Source organism: Chenopodium album, chromosome 1 (assembly GCF_948465745.1).
Source record: "Chenopodium album chromosome 1, dcCheAlbu1.1, whole genome shotgun sequence".
In the NCBI taxonomy this organism is placed as follows: Eukaryota; Viridiplantae; Streptophyta; class Magnoliopsida; order Caryophyllales; family Amaranthaceae; genus Chenopodium; species Chenopodium album.
In genome coordinates, this window is record NC_137834.1 from 73966869 (window position 1) to 73985161 (window position 18293).

General features: G+C 36.3%; 1 protein-coding gene across 1 annotated transcript; it reads right to left on the minus strand.

Annotated features, from left to right (window-relative positions):
• Positions 1 to 5332: 5332 nt before the first annotated feature.
• LOC145635514 (uncharacterized) lies at positions 5333 to 6091 on the minus strand. Its single transcript, XM_081686813.1, has one exon. It carries the CDS (start codon positions 6089 to 6091, stop codon positions 5333 to 5335), a length of 759 nt encoding a protein of 252 aa, XP_081542939.1.
• Between the last annotated feature and the right edge of the window lie 12202 nt (positions 6092 to 18293).

The window sequence follows — 18293 nt, forward strand, 5'->3', positions numbered from 1 at the left end:
TAACTAAGTGGTTGATGCCAAAGAATGGTGTTCCTACCGGAAGCCCAATGTCTAAGCAGCTGGAACATCACTCGAATAAAACAGATTTCACAACCCATTTCAGATAACCAATCCTCCAGATTGCACCAGTTGGACCTACTTCGATCTTAAATGGGTTTTCTTTGAACTCAGCAGCTATGGATTCAAACTCAGGCCAGTCTGTTTGCTGCACATGAAATCACATTTGTTAAATAACATAGAAACCACAAATAATAATACTAAAGTTAGTAGTGAAATGAAGTAACAACATATTCAAGAATATAAAAATCTATACCTTCTTCTGTATAAGTTCAGTGTCCTTAAGACGTAGCAAGGCCTCACATTGCTTCCCATATGCAGTTAAACGTCAGTGTCATCAGCTGCAGTGAAATTCATACTGACTCTGCAAAGAAATACACTTAGTTAATAATATAAAGCTATGCATTATGAATCAACTTATGGCTAGTAACATGTACCTCTTTTCTGCAATGCATTGAGCATTGCAAACATCACAATAAAACTTGACAGTTTCCACATTATCACAATGTTTCCCACATGCATTACATCCAATATGAGCATTAACATCTTCCTTTTTGGCATCTGGAATTGTTACCTTAAGCCAGTGACGTTCATATGTAGTTGCTGTAGTTGACTGCAAACAATAACCTTACATCAAACATGCCGTGTCAAGAAATAAATTATGTATAGAATAAAACAAAATATAACAACAGTTTTCTTGTTCAGATCTTTGATAGCCATAATAACATCAGAGCTGCTGCCCTCCCTAATTGATAGCTGATGACCAATATGATCAGAAAGACGATCCTGATTCTCTAGTACCCTATATCAAGCAAAATAAGGATTAAGTAAGAATTATTTAAAGTCAACCTCAATTGATGTATACAATGTATGAACTTACCAAGATTTTAATGCATTCACTTCCGGTCCAGTGGGGTTAGTATCAATTTTTGTTGACATGGATGATGACAACGAAAACCCTAGAGCAAAATATATAAGTTAATGCACACATATAATCTATCAGGCATTATAACAACAGCAAGAGAAGCTTAAACCAGTATGGGTTGCAGGCTGCAGATGCCGGAAGCTAACAATCATGTAAGATTCACACCAGGCTGTCAGTTTAGCACAATCCTTTATAGCAAGTTCTCCATACAGAGAAATAACAAGACCATCGCGAAGCCTACACATGTAGCAAGGTATCAATAAACTAATAATAAAATAAATTGATGTTGTTATAGATTTGCATGAAAGTACACTGACTTTTGCACACTATCATCCACAACAATAACATCGCGCACATCAAACTCATAGCCACTAGTTGTTTTTTTCCTGCGCACATCTTCCATATACACCACAACTCCAAGGATGTCTGTTTTCATAATCACAACATCAGGACATTCTTAAGAACAACAGATAGGTTTTAAAACATGTCAAAAGAAAAGTATATTTTACCAAAACGATCATCTTCACTGCTTGTTGGTGGCACTTCAACAATAGGAATGTACTTTGGCAATACAGGACCAGTGTTTGGATTCAATGGCTGAATTGCAGTTGACCCTCCAAATGATAAGTAATAATCACCTTCCTTATGGAGATACACTGCATTGGTGTTTCTGATGGGTGCATCTGCAATGATATACTCCTTTTCATGTTCTAATATATCCTGGAAATTCTGAATCTCATCATCAAATAGAGTTCCTCTGATTTTTTTGCCCTATATACATACCATTTTAAATAGTCAGACTATATCTATCCACATATATTAAGTATAGACTCAATGATAACTGGTTGATACCTCATCATCTTAAAAAACAAGCTTCTGAAAAGCCTTTCTGTTTTCTGGATACTTTGCAGGAGACTTTTCCTTGACTTTAACTTTAATCTTGTATTTCTTATGCTTGGGAGTTAGTTTGTCTAAGGGAACATATTGAGGTTTCATCTATAAAGGTTAATAAAGTTAAGATTTATAATAATATTTATCAATATTGAATGCCACACAATATATAGTCAAGCAGAAATCATATTAATCCATACAACATATAGTAAAGCTAACATTAATAAGACAGTCAATGCTTATAAGTAAGACATAAAAGCATGCTTAATGTATAACATGTTTTGTTTAAGTCAAAAGCCATTCTTTTTTTTAAAGGTAATATAATTATTCACCATAAAAGCTATACTGTCAAAGTAATAAGGTATAACAAGCTCAATTAATTTAGCAGCATAGTAAAGGCAGACAAAATATTTCTTGCTACTGATCACTATATATAAGAAGCATTCAAACAGATCCATAGTAATAGTATGCATTAAATGAATTTTGGTACATTTGCAAGTACACATCAAAGAATGAAAGCAGGCTATTTTATGTTCAATGAAAATTATAATGACAATCTACACATGTCTTTAATGCTTACAGGCAAAACAAATAACATGTGCATCGTGTATAGCAATATACAAGATCAAACAAATTAAAGCACAATAATAAATGCAGATAAGTAATAACAAAATAACAAGATAACTTGAGAATACACCCATTAATGTGCTTACCTTAGCAGAAGAATATCAGAGAGTATAGTCTGCAAAGGAGCTCAAACGCAAAAGAGGATTAGATGTACATGCTGGTAGGATAAAATAACCTTATATAGAACAGAAACTTCAATAAGCTGAACTTATTTTAATAGGTGTACCATTTCAATTGGCTGGAAAAACAGTCATGTGTAATATCCAGTGGAAAATAGCTTTTGTTCATTTCTATTGAATATTAATAGCTTCCCATTTCTCAATTCTACATTGATACAAGTAACTGAGATTTACTTTACTTTACTAAGATATCTGATTAACTTGATTTGACTACTCTGTTGACCTAGGTAAATTTAAATGGACAGCATTTTGTCCTTTTATTTTAAAATTTAATCAAAATATAACAAGAAATCATAACTTGTTTTACACTTCCTTTTTATTATTTTTTTCCCCTCTTGCTTACTTAAATTCTCTAATATTAGTATATATAATGCATCATTTGTTTCTCATTGATATAGTAATGTAAACTATACGATATACTCAAACTTTAAATTATAACATGAAATATGTTATTATTTGTTTACATCCACCTTGATTGAGCAAATCTAAAGTATAGATATACTAAATAGAAATGCAGCCATTTAAATTAAACTATTTAAACAATTTATTATAGATGAGTACCAAAATATGACCAATTTTGTGAAACAAACAACATAGCTATTATAAATTACAGTATGTCAAATCCAATGTCCTTAATTAAATAAAAATATAAGCCTATGCAAAAAATACCTCTATAAATTATATTAGCTAAGCGTAACACATCATATGACACAGTATTTCTAATACTTCCTTTATGAATAGCTGCTAACGGCTGAGGTATATAGACAATCACCTTATCAGATTTGTTGGCACGAGAAAGAGCAACATATAACTAATCATGAGAGAAACATGGTTGTGGAAGGTACACTAATACCAGACCAAGTGTCTAGCCTTGAGACTTATTAATAGTCATAGCAAAACTTAGCTTTAATGGATATTGTATCCGCTCAAACTGAGAAGGATATTTAGAAGAAACCGAAGGCCTTAGGTTGATTCGAGGTACGAAATAAAATGTGCCTTTATAATGCCCCGTTGCAATTTCACAAATAATAGAATTAGGAAGGAACCTTCTACAAATAAGGCGAGTTCCATTACACATGCCTTTAGAGGGCGACAAATTTCGTAGAAGAATAACAGGACCGCCAATTTTCAGCACAAGTTGAAGAGGACTCACATAAATGAGCAATATAGTAGCAATCAAAAGGCCGTTTAAATATACATACCAAAGTAACAACGAAAAAACTAAGCCTATGAAAAAAATACCATTTTAAATAATATTAGCTAAGCGTAACATATCATATGACACAATATTTCTAATACTTTCTTTATGAATAGCTGCTGACGGTTGAGGTGTATAGACAATCACCTTACCAGATTTTTTGGCATGAGAAAGAGCAACATATAACTGACCATGAGAGAAACATGGTTGTGGAAGGTACACTAACACCTGACCAAGTGTTTGGCCCTGAGACTTATTAATAGTCATAGCAAAACTTAGCTTCAATGGAAACTGTATTCGCTCAAACTGAAAAGGATATTTAGAAGAAGCCGAAGGCCTTAGGTTGATTCGAGGTACGAAATAAAACGTGCCTTTATAATGCCCCGTTGCAATTTCACAAATAATAGAATTAGGAAGGAACCGTCTACAAATACACATGCCTTTAGAGGGCGACAAATTTCGTAGAAGAATAACAGGACTGCCAATTTTCAGCACAAGTTGGGGAGGACTCATTCCACCTGGGCAAAGTGTATTGAGGAAGTCAGTAGGATATAGAGTGCAGCTATCATCAAGCACTGAATCATAACTTTCATATGTGGTAGAAACACCAGGGAACAAACCAATCAAATACTCATTAATGGCATCAACATCCTCATTCATAGGCGTAAGAATTGCTCTTTCGTTAAACATGGCACTATCAAATCCTGCAGTAGCAATTTCAGGGAAGATAGTTGCACCCATAATAGACACAGGATTATCAGCTGGAGTATAATACTTAATGATATGCTCTGGCAGCTGAACAAAAGCATTTTTAGCTGTTTGTAACCGACCATTTCCTAAAGAAAGAAGGAATTCTGAATATGGGAGGTCTTCTCTAGCCTTGATATTTTCTGTCAATCGAAATTTAATAAGCAAGGGCCAAATGTAAGAACTAACTACACTTACACCAACAGCCTCTTTTTGTGTGCGACGAGGTAAAATAGGCAGTACCTGCCTAAAATCTCCTCCAAAAACAATGACCTTCCCACCAAAAAGCATGTTAGGATCACATAAATCTCGTAACAATAATTCTAGAGATTTAATATTCTCCCTACGTGCCATAGAAGCTTCATCCCATATTATAAGAACAGTTTCTTTTATTAGAGCAGCTAAGCTTCCTTGCTTAGGAACATCACAAGCAAGTGATACTTCTGAATCTAAAGGTATTTTAAATCTAGAGTGTGTTGTTCTGCCAGAGGGGATATTAGAAGCTGCAATTCCTGATGTTGCTGTAGGCAAAACTATTTTTCCTGCCAATCGTACCTCAGCATACAAAGCATTATACAAGAATGTTTTACCAGTTCCGCCTGGGCCATCTACAAAAAAACAACCAGGTTTGCCATTCTGAATATGCCACATGATTCTATTGAATGCATTTGCCTGAGCTGCATTTAACTTAGCTCGACAATTAACACATTATGGAGGAATAGGTGCTTCGAGAGCATCTACAATATCCTTAGTAATGCGAATCCCATCATCTGTATCATCAATTAAATGGCCTAATTCAAAATCTTCCAATGACTTCCCCATAGATTCCAAGCTCTTCTCTACTTCCCTCACAGTTAATTGCATAACTTTAGACTGGGAAGTTGGATGCTTGTGCTTGAAATCCTCAGACAATGCACCATAGAAGCGTTCCCAAAGCGCATTTGGGTCACTTGGCTGGCAAAAGATTAACACTGTTGCAAAGAGTTGCCTCATTGCTGAAGGCATTTGTGCTTCTGCTGCTTCCTGTAAGCAAGCAGTAGTTGCACTATCTTCTTGAAACAACCCTTGTTTAATAGCAGCCTCTTGAAATGTAGGGTATAGAATTCCATTGACAGTCTTCAGATGATCAAAAGACTCAGGACTTATGACCTTACCAAGCAATAAACGAAGAAAGAAACGCTCACCTTCTGCTGGAACTACAAATGCCATCCGAGAAACATTTTTTGTTTTGTAGCTCCGTTTAATCCAAGTTTTCTTGCCATGATCCCATCTATATTCTGAGATCATTTCAGTATAACGAAGCCCTGTACCTCCAGGCATGGATACATTTTTACTAAAAAATTCTGTTAGAGCTGTTTGACTTCTTTTTTCATTTCTAACAATTGAGTCAAGTTGCTCATGCGATCTCATATATATAGTTTGCATATTTGGTAAATGCACAGGTAAAAGCGTGAAAGAAGGAGTCATTTCAAATAAGTCAAATCCAAATATTCTCCACGCTGCTTCACAAGGAGAAACCCATCTACCAGCTTGGAAATTGTCAATCTCAAACACCCTGACTACCTTCTCCAACAACATTAAAAGAAACACGATCATGACCCTTGTATTCATGACCCTTGTAGACATACTTATAAAGGTACTTAACTGCTTGAATGGTAGAGCACAATTCAACGTTTAAATGGCAGTCAAATAACGAAGATAAGTATGGATTATAAGGGATAACCCACCGGTTATCAAGATCAGCACCACGAATTCTGACTTGCTCTCCTGTGTGCCGCCTTTTATACAATGGATAACCATCTTCATTAGTAGTTGTTTCTTCTAAGTATGCCTTAGGATAGTTATACTTACAAACAGCCTGATCTCCAATCTGTTTTTTCATGCATCCACACCGAAGATTCATACTACCACAAGGACCATGCATCATGTGCTTCAGTATGCTAGCACGTAGCTGAGGAGAATCAGTAGAAGGGATTTCTGCACAAACAAATTTATCGTAATCTGAAGGGCCTCTAAGTTTATATCTATTTTCTAAGATTATAAGGAAATGAGCATGTGGAAGACCTCGTTTCTGGAACTCTACAACATACACCATAGCTGCCACCTCACCAAACACCTTTTCTTCCATTATTTGCTTTTTCAAAGCAATTAACTTACTTCTAAAAACACGAGCAACAACATCTGGTCGATGAGCTGCAACCTCACCCTCAACAAGCTCAGCAACTATTTCTGGCCATTTGACATTGCACGTCATGGTAACAAAGAGGTCTGGTTTGCCAAATCGCTGAACAAGAGCCATAGCATTTAAATAGCGCCTTTTCATATCACGAGGTCCACCTATAAAGGTTGGAGGTAAGATTACTCGCCGGCCAATATTATTTGCACTCTTCTCCCCATCTTCAACAGTATCTAGAATTCCCTGATACAAATCTGCTCTAATTGTCTGCTGATTCCTCCTAAAAAAATCAAGCCTGGTATTTTCAATCTTGACATACATATCAACTATGTATTGCTGAAAACAACGACCTCCACGAAGCAGCATGTTTCCTGGCCTGATTTGTATCTTGTAAGCATAGTATTCTCTTGGAGAAATATGCCTTTTAGAATTCCCTGAAGAGTCAGCTGAACCTATACACAAAATTTGTAAAACAAATAAGTCAAGTAATACATAGACACATATGTATATATTGAATAAGAATGTTATTTTGATTGCCTATAAAGTCATACGTTTAGCCTCTTCCTCTAATAGATCTTCTTCTGTATGAACAGCACATGAAGAAACAGGATTAACATCCATTAGGGCCTCCTGATGCGAACTTCCATAAATTTTTCGAAGACCTTGAGTCCACCCACAATCACCATATGGGAAGAGAAGAGGATAATGTAATGGATCATAGCATCCATAATAATGACATATACGATGTTTTTTAGTAGACTTGCCTGATACAATTATATGTGGACCATTATAATCACTGGAAGACATGCTGTCAGGCCAGATAGCAGCAACTTCATTAGCTGAAGGCGCATTATACACTCATTGGTCTAACACCGTGCTTTGATTAATAACAATTTGTGTAGTCTCGGTTATAGTTAGCTCTCTTAGAGATCTAAAGAAACAAGCATATGGGTTTGCACTTGTAACCCGCATTAGAATGTCTATTATGTCTCCTCTAACCTCAAGAAAAGCACTTGTTCTGTTTACAGCTTCAAAGTGTGCATCATAGAAATAAAGCTGTAAGAACTTTGGCTTCCCCTCTTCAGGCAACAAATCAGGCACATTATGATATATTTGTCCATGTAGTAAGAATACATAAATTCCCTTTTCAGTTTTAGCATTATAATCACCTCCAAGCGAACAGAACGCAAATAAACTGTTATACATTCGAACATATTGCCTAAAATGCAATGCATCCTCATCTTGAGATGTAAAGAGACGGTGAAGTTCAGCAGGCAACTCATTTGTGGCAATCTTAATACTTCCATTTCCACAACAAAAATGAAGCCACTCATACTGAAACTTCTTAGCACCACACTTAGTACAGTAATGAGGAGCTTTCATCTGATGAGAAGCTGTTGGAAGTGGCTGGCCAATAACAGCAGGTGGTTCATCTATGAAAAGCAAAAATTAATACAGCAAAATATCGAACACACATAAAACAACATAAGAACTATTCAATAAAAAACACACACATTTCTTTTTAGGAGCAGGAGTTTGTTTGCTGCCTTTCTTAGATTGCTTTAGAACAGGCAGCTGTTTTTTCTTTTTATTAGATTGATCTGGTAATTTATAGTTCCTACGTGCACCCTGCGCACTGCTTTCACCAGGTTCACTAAGGACACAAAAAAGAAATATCAATGAGCAAAAGCACGCCTTAAATGCAAAGTTGCATTCAATGTTTGATGAAAGTGTTACAACCTTACTGAATTTGTTTTCGTAATTCCATCTATGCGCTCTAGATAAGTAACAGCAACAATCGCTCCCTCTAATTTAAAAAAAACATACTCAATATTATCACACAAACTATAAGCCTCTGGGAATTTTTAAAACAATACTAAAAGGAGAAACTTACTGTTTTTTGCTATAGTTGCCTTCTTATTGCCATTGCTTTTACTCTCTTTCTTTGCACCAGCATCAGCCACTTCATTCCCATTGCTCTTACACACTTTCTTTACACCAGCATCAACCACTTTACTACATTAACAACATCTAACACATAAAAACAAATTCAACATGCACACACCTAACAATCAGGAAAAAGATTGAGCACTCAATCCAAACCTGATTTTAATTGGCTCTACACAGCCAGCAATTGCACGTGATCGTTTGCTAGTCCGCTGTTTAACACTCTTTACATTATACAGTTGTTTATCTGAAATGAGCACTAATAACCATCTGAACACTAATAATCACTGAGGTAAATGATATACACAATACTTGGCCTATTCTATACTGTTTCTAGCAAAGAAAGTATTTTGTTTATCCTAATTAGATATGCACAAAATACATACCCATTTCAAAGCAGCCTGAGCTAACAAGCTGGAATGTAATAAACTGGTGATAACCTGTTAGTTTCAATTACAGACATGAAACTAATTAGAATATTCAACAAGAATAGGCAAGCTCATCTGAAATAAATATGGTAGGATACAAACACAACAGAAATTCCAAAATAAGGCAAAACATACATTTCATTGATTTCAAAGAGATAAGAGTGCATTACATGATGTAGCGCTGAACTGAACTAACACATTACATTCTACATAGTGCCATTACAATCTTAATTTCAAAAACAAGTCAACCTACATCAGCAGCAAGATAGCTAAAAAACTAAATGAACTAACGCTGCATTCAGCCCTTAGTCCAGATACTACCAAGTTCAAGCCAAGCAGCAAGCCTACAACCTACTCAAACTATATTTTCCTACGCTTAAACACTTTCTCCAGGTTATTAGGAACCGAAACAATTAAAGCATCAGGAATTGAGACAGAACGATCAGCGGCATGCTCCCTAAACGAAGAAGAAGCCTTAGGCTTACGAGGGGCTGCAGGAGGAAGTGCAGGTGTTGGGATTTTATGATAACCAGATCGAGGAGTCAAGCAATCACTTCCACCAATATAAGGAGCCAGATGTAATTCTCCTTGCCTTCCCAGCACTCGTTCCCTGACTGACATGTAGCTTTCCCTAGCTAAAGCACACTTAACTCCAGAGTACACTCCCATTCCATGATTCAGATCAACCACATCCACATTATAACGAACACGCAGCAACTTCACAGCTCGCTTAGCAGCATCTTGTTTTGCATGTTTGCAATTGCTAGCCACAGAGCTATACACACACTCCATTCCAACACTATCAACAAGGTAAACTGTCAACCAAGACACCCATTTCCCTACAGCAAGCTCAGCAGCTTCAACTCCATAAACTCTAGCCTTAGTAGCAGCTGCCAATACACGCAGCACATCAATATAATCAATACATATACATTTATCACCCCGTTTCTTGACTGGTAGAACAGGCCACTTTGGCACCCCCTTTGCCGTAGGCCTATTCAATGAATCCAGTGATATGCGCTTCATCTCATAAAGGAAAGCACACATATCTAGCCTGTACATGGTTTCAGTAGTCAGATCATCAATCTGCAAACCATATTCTACGCACAGAAAACGAGTAGCCTATTCAGCAGCCTTTTCACGCGAAGCATCTAGAGTCACAGCAGGACCACCTTCAAAGATGTACGGGGAAAGGACGCAATCAGTAACAAGAGAAAGGTCAACAGCATTCCTAGAATCCCCAGCCAAACTATAAATTGGAGGTGCTAACTTCAGGAAACCAATAACCTGATTCAGCAAGCACTGGAAAGAAATGGTAACTTGCAATGGTTCTGACCCCATGACCTGTGCGCATGATCAATATATACTATCAGAAGCTAAGTCACTCAGACTTCATCAGAGCAAGTGATGAGGGTGACTCACAATGCACCCTAAAAAAGACTACAAATAAACCACTGTCCTCAAGATATTTACCTCCCAGCACTCTTGGACCACTACAATCGTTCATGCGACACTATAGATAACTACAAAAGCAAACAACACATATCCTAGCTCTAAAACAACAACAATAAGTCCACTCTATAGCCATAAAGGTAACAAAACTCTAACTTATATTAAATACACATCCAAATAAACCAAACACACATACCATATAAATATATAAACAAAACAACAATTATATACATGCCAACATAATCAACCACAACAATAGATACCTATACAAGCCACAACTATTATTATCCAATAGTACACATTATAACAAGAAAGCAAAGCAACAACCACACACACATACAATACATTCTGATCCACAAAAGATCAACCATAACACAAATCTTAAAAAATAACAAGAAACACATACAATATGTTCTGCAACACCAGAGAGCAACAGGAGATGATGGCTAAAACCTACATGAGCAACAATACACAACAAATTCAGAATTAATTTTTAAAATTTAACATGAATAACATGACTTGATACAAAAAATTAACCATGTACAAAACTAAACCGTACCTAAATATCATCACCAAGACTAACAAACACTTATTATTCTACCAGATATACTATTAACAATTACTTATTATCTAACCAAACAGGTTAAGAGATATAGTAAAGATACTTAAATTTATAATCTGCACCCTCAAATAATAATATAAACAGTTAATAAATCTTTAATTAAGCAACTAAATGGTAGACTAAAAAATTTAAGTACAATTTAATGTTCATAGTATACCCAAAAATGACAACACAAATTTCAATTCAAAGTGTATATAACTGCAAAAACCCAAAGATTACCCAGCTAACAATCTATGCCATAATATACCCATAATTAACCATGTATCACCCACACCAGCCACTGAAAGCCATTCTTCAATGCTAAATGTAAATAAACTCTAAACTCTAAGATATTAGGTTTGTAAAATGAACAACAACCACACTATGCAAAAACATAAACACTCAGATGTCTCAAAAAATACAAACAAAGAGTCCAATACAGATTGTCTGCTATCCATATATACATCTATTTGAAAGTTTAATGTCAAGTATAGTATATCAAAGTTAAATACAATGTTGTGTTAATACAATGAAGGTCAATTATTATGGATAAAATGCTGAAAATATACTTGAATCTAAACCAGGAATTCATTGAAGAATGCCTCAAATGGAAGGTTTCTTACCTACTACTATTTCAATCTCCCTTTTTTTTTTACAAAAGTTACTGCATTTGTTTTGATAATGGAACACCAAACCAGTCTTGCCTTTTATACAAAATAACCAACACAGGCAAATCAGGAAGATCATAGTTTAGTGGCATGCGTATGCACCTGAAAAACCTCTGAATAATAACATACCCAGCCTGATTCACCTTAATATCCAAGCAGCAAGCCTTTATCCACCAGACAATCAGGTGCATGGTAATTGGAACTCCCAATGACAGACTGCTACCCAGTAAAGCAAATGGAACATCATATTTGACACAAAGTAACTTTAATTAAGTGACTAAGCTCCCCTCCAAATGCATTTTCCAACCCAAATACAATATCAAAACCCAAATAAAATTTAAAATGAATCTGAAACGAATGAATAAAATAAAAAAATAGTACTAAACTAAGAATTTAATACAATATCAAAGCCAGACAAATATAAAGACAATTAATCTGAAACGATATAAATTAAAACAGTAATGACAAACAAATCAATAATTTGACAACATATAATCATTAAAAAAACCAAAGGATCCTTATTAATTATAGCAAAAAGAAACTACAATGTGTAACACAATATTTAAATTACAAGCATAACAATCTACAAATCACTCCCCAATTACAACAATTACACATAATACATAATCTTGACTATAGTAAACATAATAATTCTACTGAAAGCCATAGAGGAAATTAATTTGAATGTCAGAAACTACTAGCATAGCAACCTAGAAATCACTTAATTAATTAATGACTAAAATTACAATTACATAGCTACATAATCCTGCTTATATTCACCACAATAATCTATCAGAAACCATGAACATAAATTACATAGCTGCATAATCTTGATTATGTTCAGCACGATAATCTACTGAAACCATAAAAATAAATTAAGCTAAAAACATATGCTGAAGTGTCCATCAATGAGCATGGTTAAACTTCAGTTCCCAAGCTGAGGTGTCCATGTACAAAACCTGGCAGCAAAGCAATAATTAGAATTAAAACAGAATCAAGGGAAGAGAAAATATGAGAAAATCTTAGGGGCAAAAGCGGCAACAGAAATATTTTTTTTTTTGTTTTTTAAGTAGCAAAAAGACACAAAAGGGCAAAGTATACAAAATTCTTAGGGGCATAAACGGCAGTGCACTGTTCATAAGGAATAGCAAAAAGTAGAAATTTTCATACCCACTTTTGACTTTTAAGGGTTATAGATTTATGTAAACTTTTTAACTATATTATTTTTCATTAATTACTTACTATCCTTTGTATATATATATAACACTTTTTTTATTGTATTGAATTTGGGAATATTTATATCTATACATATATGAATTCTTGTTTTTAATATTATTTGTATCTTATTATAATATTTATTATTATTATTATTATTATTATTATTATTATTATTATTATTATTATTATTATTATTAGTAGTAGTAGTAGTAGTAGTAGTAGTAGTAGTAGTAGTAGTAGTAGTAGTAGTAGTAATTATAATAATATTATTAATTATTTTATTTAATATTATTGCTGGATTTACAGGTTATTATTACTGGAATTACATGGTTTTTTTTAAATATTATGCAAGAAAAAAGGAAACAATAATAAAAAAAAAAATTATACTGAAATGAAAAACTGTTGCCACCAAACAAAAAAGGGCGGGTTCGTTTATTTTTGGCACCGATTAACCGGTGGCCAAAATAAATAAAGGCACCGGTTAACCGGTGCCAAAACCGGTTTATGGCACCAGTTTGAACCGGTAGCAAAGTGGGGAGTAATTGGCACCCCCCACATTGTAATCGGTTCAAACCGGTGCCTTAAGCCGGGTTTGAACCGGTGCCTTTGTGCTTTATTCTACTAGTGTAAATATCTTGTTGTGGATATGTAGACCTTGATGATATTTTTTAGAGTTCGTAAGAGAACAAGAATAAGATTAATCCTAATTTGAAATGTTAAGATAGGAAAGTCCAAAAGAAGATGGGTCAACATTATAATTGGTTAGCTTATGAGTTTTATGGATAGATAAATAAAAAGGGATTTGATAACCCCTTGAGTAACCCCTAATCGAGTAACCCCTCAAGTAACCCCGGAATTAGTAACCCCTCAAGTAACTCCTGACTTAACCCTTAAGAAACCACTCACTAAGTAACTCCTGACTGAATTCCTTAAGTAACCCTGACTAAATTACTCGAGTAACCCCCTAACACAACTCTTTAAATAACCCCTTACTGAGTAGCTTGAGTAACCCTTGATCGAGTAGCTCGAGTAACCCATGACCGAGTTAACGTTGAGTAACCCCTAATCAAGTAACTCGAGTAATCCCTGATCGAGTAACCTATGACTGAACCCCTTGAGTAACCCCTCCACCTCAAGTAACCCCTAATTGATAAACCCCACAAGTAACCCCATGGCCATGTTGTAACCCCTCCCCCTCAAGTAACCCTAATTGATAAACCCCTCGTGTAACCCTTGACCGAGTAGCTCGAGTAACCCATGACCGAGTTAATGTTGAGTAACCCCTAATCAAGTAACTCGAGTACTCCATGATCGAGTAACCTTTGACTGAACCCCTCGAGTAACCCCTTCCCCTCAAGTAACCCCTAATTGATAAACCCCTCAAGTAACCCCATGGCCATGTTGTTAATCATATTTAAGACGCTAATAAGGAAGCACTATATAAACGTATTTAGATTACCTATTATTATTTTGTATTTGAAGTTATGAGATACAAATGTAGGACAAGTTGCTTACAATCAAAATTTGTTTGACATTGCCTCCCTTGCATGCATAGATTGTAATCACTTAGTATTATGTGTTCAAGTAAGTCAATAATATAGATAACCATTATTTAATGGGTTTCAGTATATACTGTTGACTGTACTATTATAATAACTTTCAATTATTGCATATTTTATATGTTTATGTGTATTCATTTGATTTACTTATTATTATGAATTTCATTAAATGTAGAATTACAATTTGAAAGTAGCTATCTATTGTGTTATGTAAAAACGAATGATATATATATCTTAATGTATTATTTTAGTATTTGTATAGAATGTCATTTATAATTGACTTGTCATTATGGCTAGTATGACTGTTGGGAAAGAATATTGAATATGAGCTCTGCTTCATTTTCTGAAAACAGAATATTGCCTAGGTCTTTTCTTGTCAAAGGTATATTTAATTGAATTTAATGTTATACAAATTTCTAATAATGTTATACAATATTGCACCATTTTTCTAATCAAAATTAAGATAGTAACATGAAATCACTAAATAAATATATTTGGATTAACCATTATTGTTTTGTGTTAAATATCTTGTTATGGATATGTAGACCTTGATGATATTTTTTTGGAGTACGTAATAGCACAAGAATAAGATTGAACCTAATTTGAAATTTTAAGATAGGAAAGTCCAAAAGAAGATGGGCCAACATTATAATGTTTAGCTTATGAGTTTTATGGATAGATAAATAAAAGGGATTTGATAACCCCTCGAGTAACCCCAGACCTGACAGAGTAACCCCTCAAATAATCCCAGATTTGGTAACCCCGGAAGTAACCCCTCAAATAATCCCAGAATTGATAACCCCTCGAGTAACCCCTGACCTGACCAAGTAACCTAGACTAAATTGCTCGAGTAAACCTTAACACAACTCCTTAAATAACCCTTTACCGAGTAACTTTAGTAACCCTTGATCGAGTAGCTTGAATAACCCATGACCGAGTTAACCTTGAGTAACCCCTAATCAAGTAACACGAGTAACCCATGACTGAACCCCTCGAGTAACCCCTCCCCCTCAAGTAAACCTTAATTGATTAACCCCTCAAGTAACCCCTGACTGAACCCTCAAGTAACCCTTGACCGAGCTCTTTAAATAAAACCCTTGACTGAGTAACTCGAGTAACCCATGGCCAAGTAACTTCTCGAGTAACCCTTGACTGATTAACACGAGTAACCCTTGACCAAGAAAACCCCTCGAGTAACCCCTGTTTGAACACCTTAAATAAACCTTGACCTAGTGAACCCCTCGAGTAACCATTGTCCTAACCCCTCAAATAACCCTGATCGAATAACTCAAGTAACCCCTAACAAAATAACCCGCCACAATTCGTTTCATAATAATTGCAACACTACTTTCTTTGGTAAGAGTCCACAACTATTTTATTAATTCTCTCTGACCAACCCCATTAACACTTTTTTTTTTGTTATTTCTCTCTCCTATGGACAAATAAAGATATTCCGGTACCTAAATTTTATATTATAAAATCACAAATCTTTGTATGCAGCCTGTTGTATCGTGCAACAAGAGTTACTCGAGTTTCTTGGTATGGGATTACTCGAGTTGCCGAGGTTACTTTAGTTTTTCGGTCATGGGTTACTCAAGTTGCTGGGGTTAGTCAAGTTACTTGGTCAAGGGTTACTTGATTGGGTTACTCCTTATCGAGTAACCCCTTAAGTAACCCCTCATCGTGTAACCATTCGAGTAATCCATGGCTAAACCCCTCAAGCAACCACTAACCAAGTAACCTCCCCCCCTCAAGTAACCCCTGACTGAACCATCAAGCACCCTGACCTAACTTCTTAAATAACCCATGCTTGAGTAACTCAAGTATCCACTGACCGAGTTGCTCGAATAACCCATGGTCGTGTAGCCCCTCGAGTAACCCTTTACTAAATAACTTAAGTAACCCTAACCGAGTAACCCCACAAGTAACCCTTGACCAAGTGACCCCATCGAGTAACCCATGTCTGAACCCCTCAAGTAACCCTTGATCGAGTGAACCCCTCCCTCAAGTAACCTCTAACCAAGTAACCCCTCCCTAAGTAACCCCTGGCTAAGTAACCTCAACCCCTAAGTAACCCCTGATTGAGTAACCCCTCAAGTAACCCCTAACTGAACCCTGAAGTAACCCAGGGCCGAACTCCTTAAATAATCCCTGATCGAGTAACTCAAGTAACCACTGACCGAGAAGTTTGAGTAACCCCTCGAGTTGTTGGGGTTTAGTGAGTCCGACTCACCGCGAAAACAACCCCGACCCAAGGAACCACTCGTAATTAATAAAACCATAAAGCATAAATAAATAACCACAAGAAAAGGAAGAACGAATCATACCCTTGAAGCGAGCTTCGCCCTCTCAAAATGGGCTCTTACTTGAAAGCCTTGAGCACCGCAAATGTCGTGCCTCCAACGGTATCCACCCACAAAGGACGAAAATGAATTTTTAGGTCCGCTACCTTGGAGTTAGCAAGGTCCGACCAAAACCAAAGTGTTAATGGAGCTTAAGAGTTTTTCCAAAATATGGAATGCTCTTTCTAACTCCCACTTAAGCACTTTACTCCAAATCCCAAGGTTGGTATTTATAGAGGAAAGTATGAGTGGGAATTTCTATCCCATCAATGTGGGATCATGAAATTCCACAAATTAATTTAAAGCTAAATTAAATTAAAATTGCAAACTAATAATAAATCTACAAGTGGCATTACCATGTGAAATGGGTTGGTGAGGACCACATGGAGAGTAGGGGACCATACTTGCTCCCCACTCAATACTCTCCTTGTGCCACATGTCCTTACCCACTTGCTCCCATATTCCTCAAGATTCCCCATAGTGACCGGCCCTATGGCCCAGCCACGAGCCCAGCTTGAGCCCAGCCCCGCACCAAGATGCGGGATGCTGCTGTGCGCGCAAGCCACGCACTTGGTGCGGGCTTGCTGCTAGTGCGTGCGCTGCTAGCAAGCTTAGCTTGCGGCAGCTAGCTGCTGCACGCACCACGTGCACGCGGCTTCTTGCTGCTGCTGTGCGTGGCTGCTAGCACGGTGCGCTAGCAGGCACCTAGCCAGCCATGCTAGGCTCGGTTCGCTTGCTAGGCACCTATGCTTGGACATTTTTGCCCCTAGCATTCGGATGCTCGGGGCACTCCGATGCTAGGGGTATTTTGGGAATATGGTCGATTTATTATTATTTTGCGCGTCTCGTCTTTTTATTATTGTTGACTCGACTTCCGACGATCGGTTTCGACGCTCCAAGCTCGAATTACCGACGTCTAAATATTTAACACTCGGGCGACGAATTAATTTCTTACGAATTAATTCGTCGAGTCGGTTCGTATATTTTGCTTGGGTGTGACCCGAAGGGTTCAGTCAAGATTAAGCTGTAATATTAATTATATTAATATTACTGATCGGAAGCGGCCTCCACCCAGGCATTCCGATCACTTGACCTTACTGAATGTATTAGCTTTCTAATAATTCTGAACCCGCTATCAGAATAATACACTTGTTTAAAGGACACCATTCCTTTCAATCTCCCACTTGTCCTTCCGGACAAGCGTGCATTTAGTGTATAGCCCCTTTCCTATGTCTCTTCATGTCTCTTCATGAACTACAGAGTAAGATTACTCGTCAT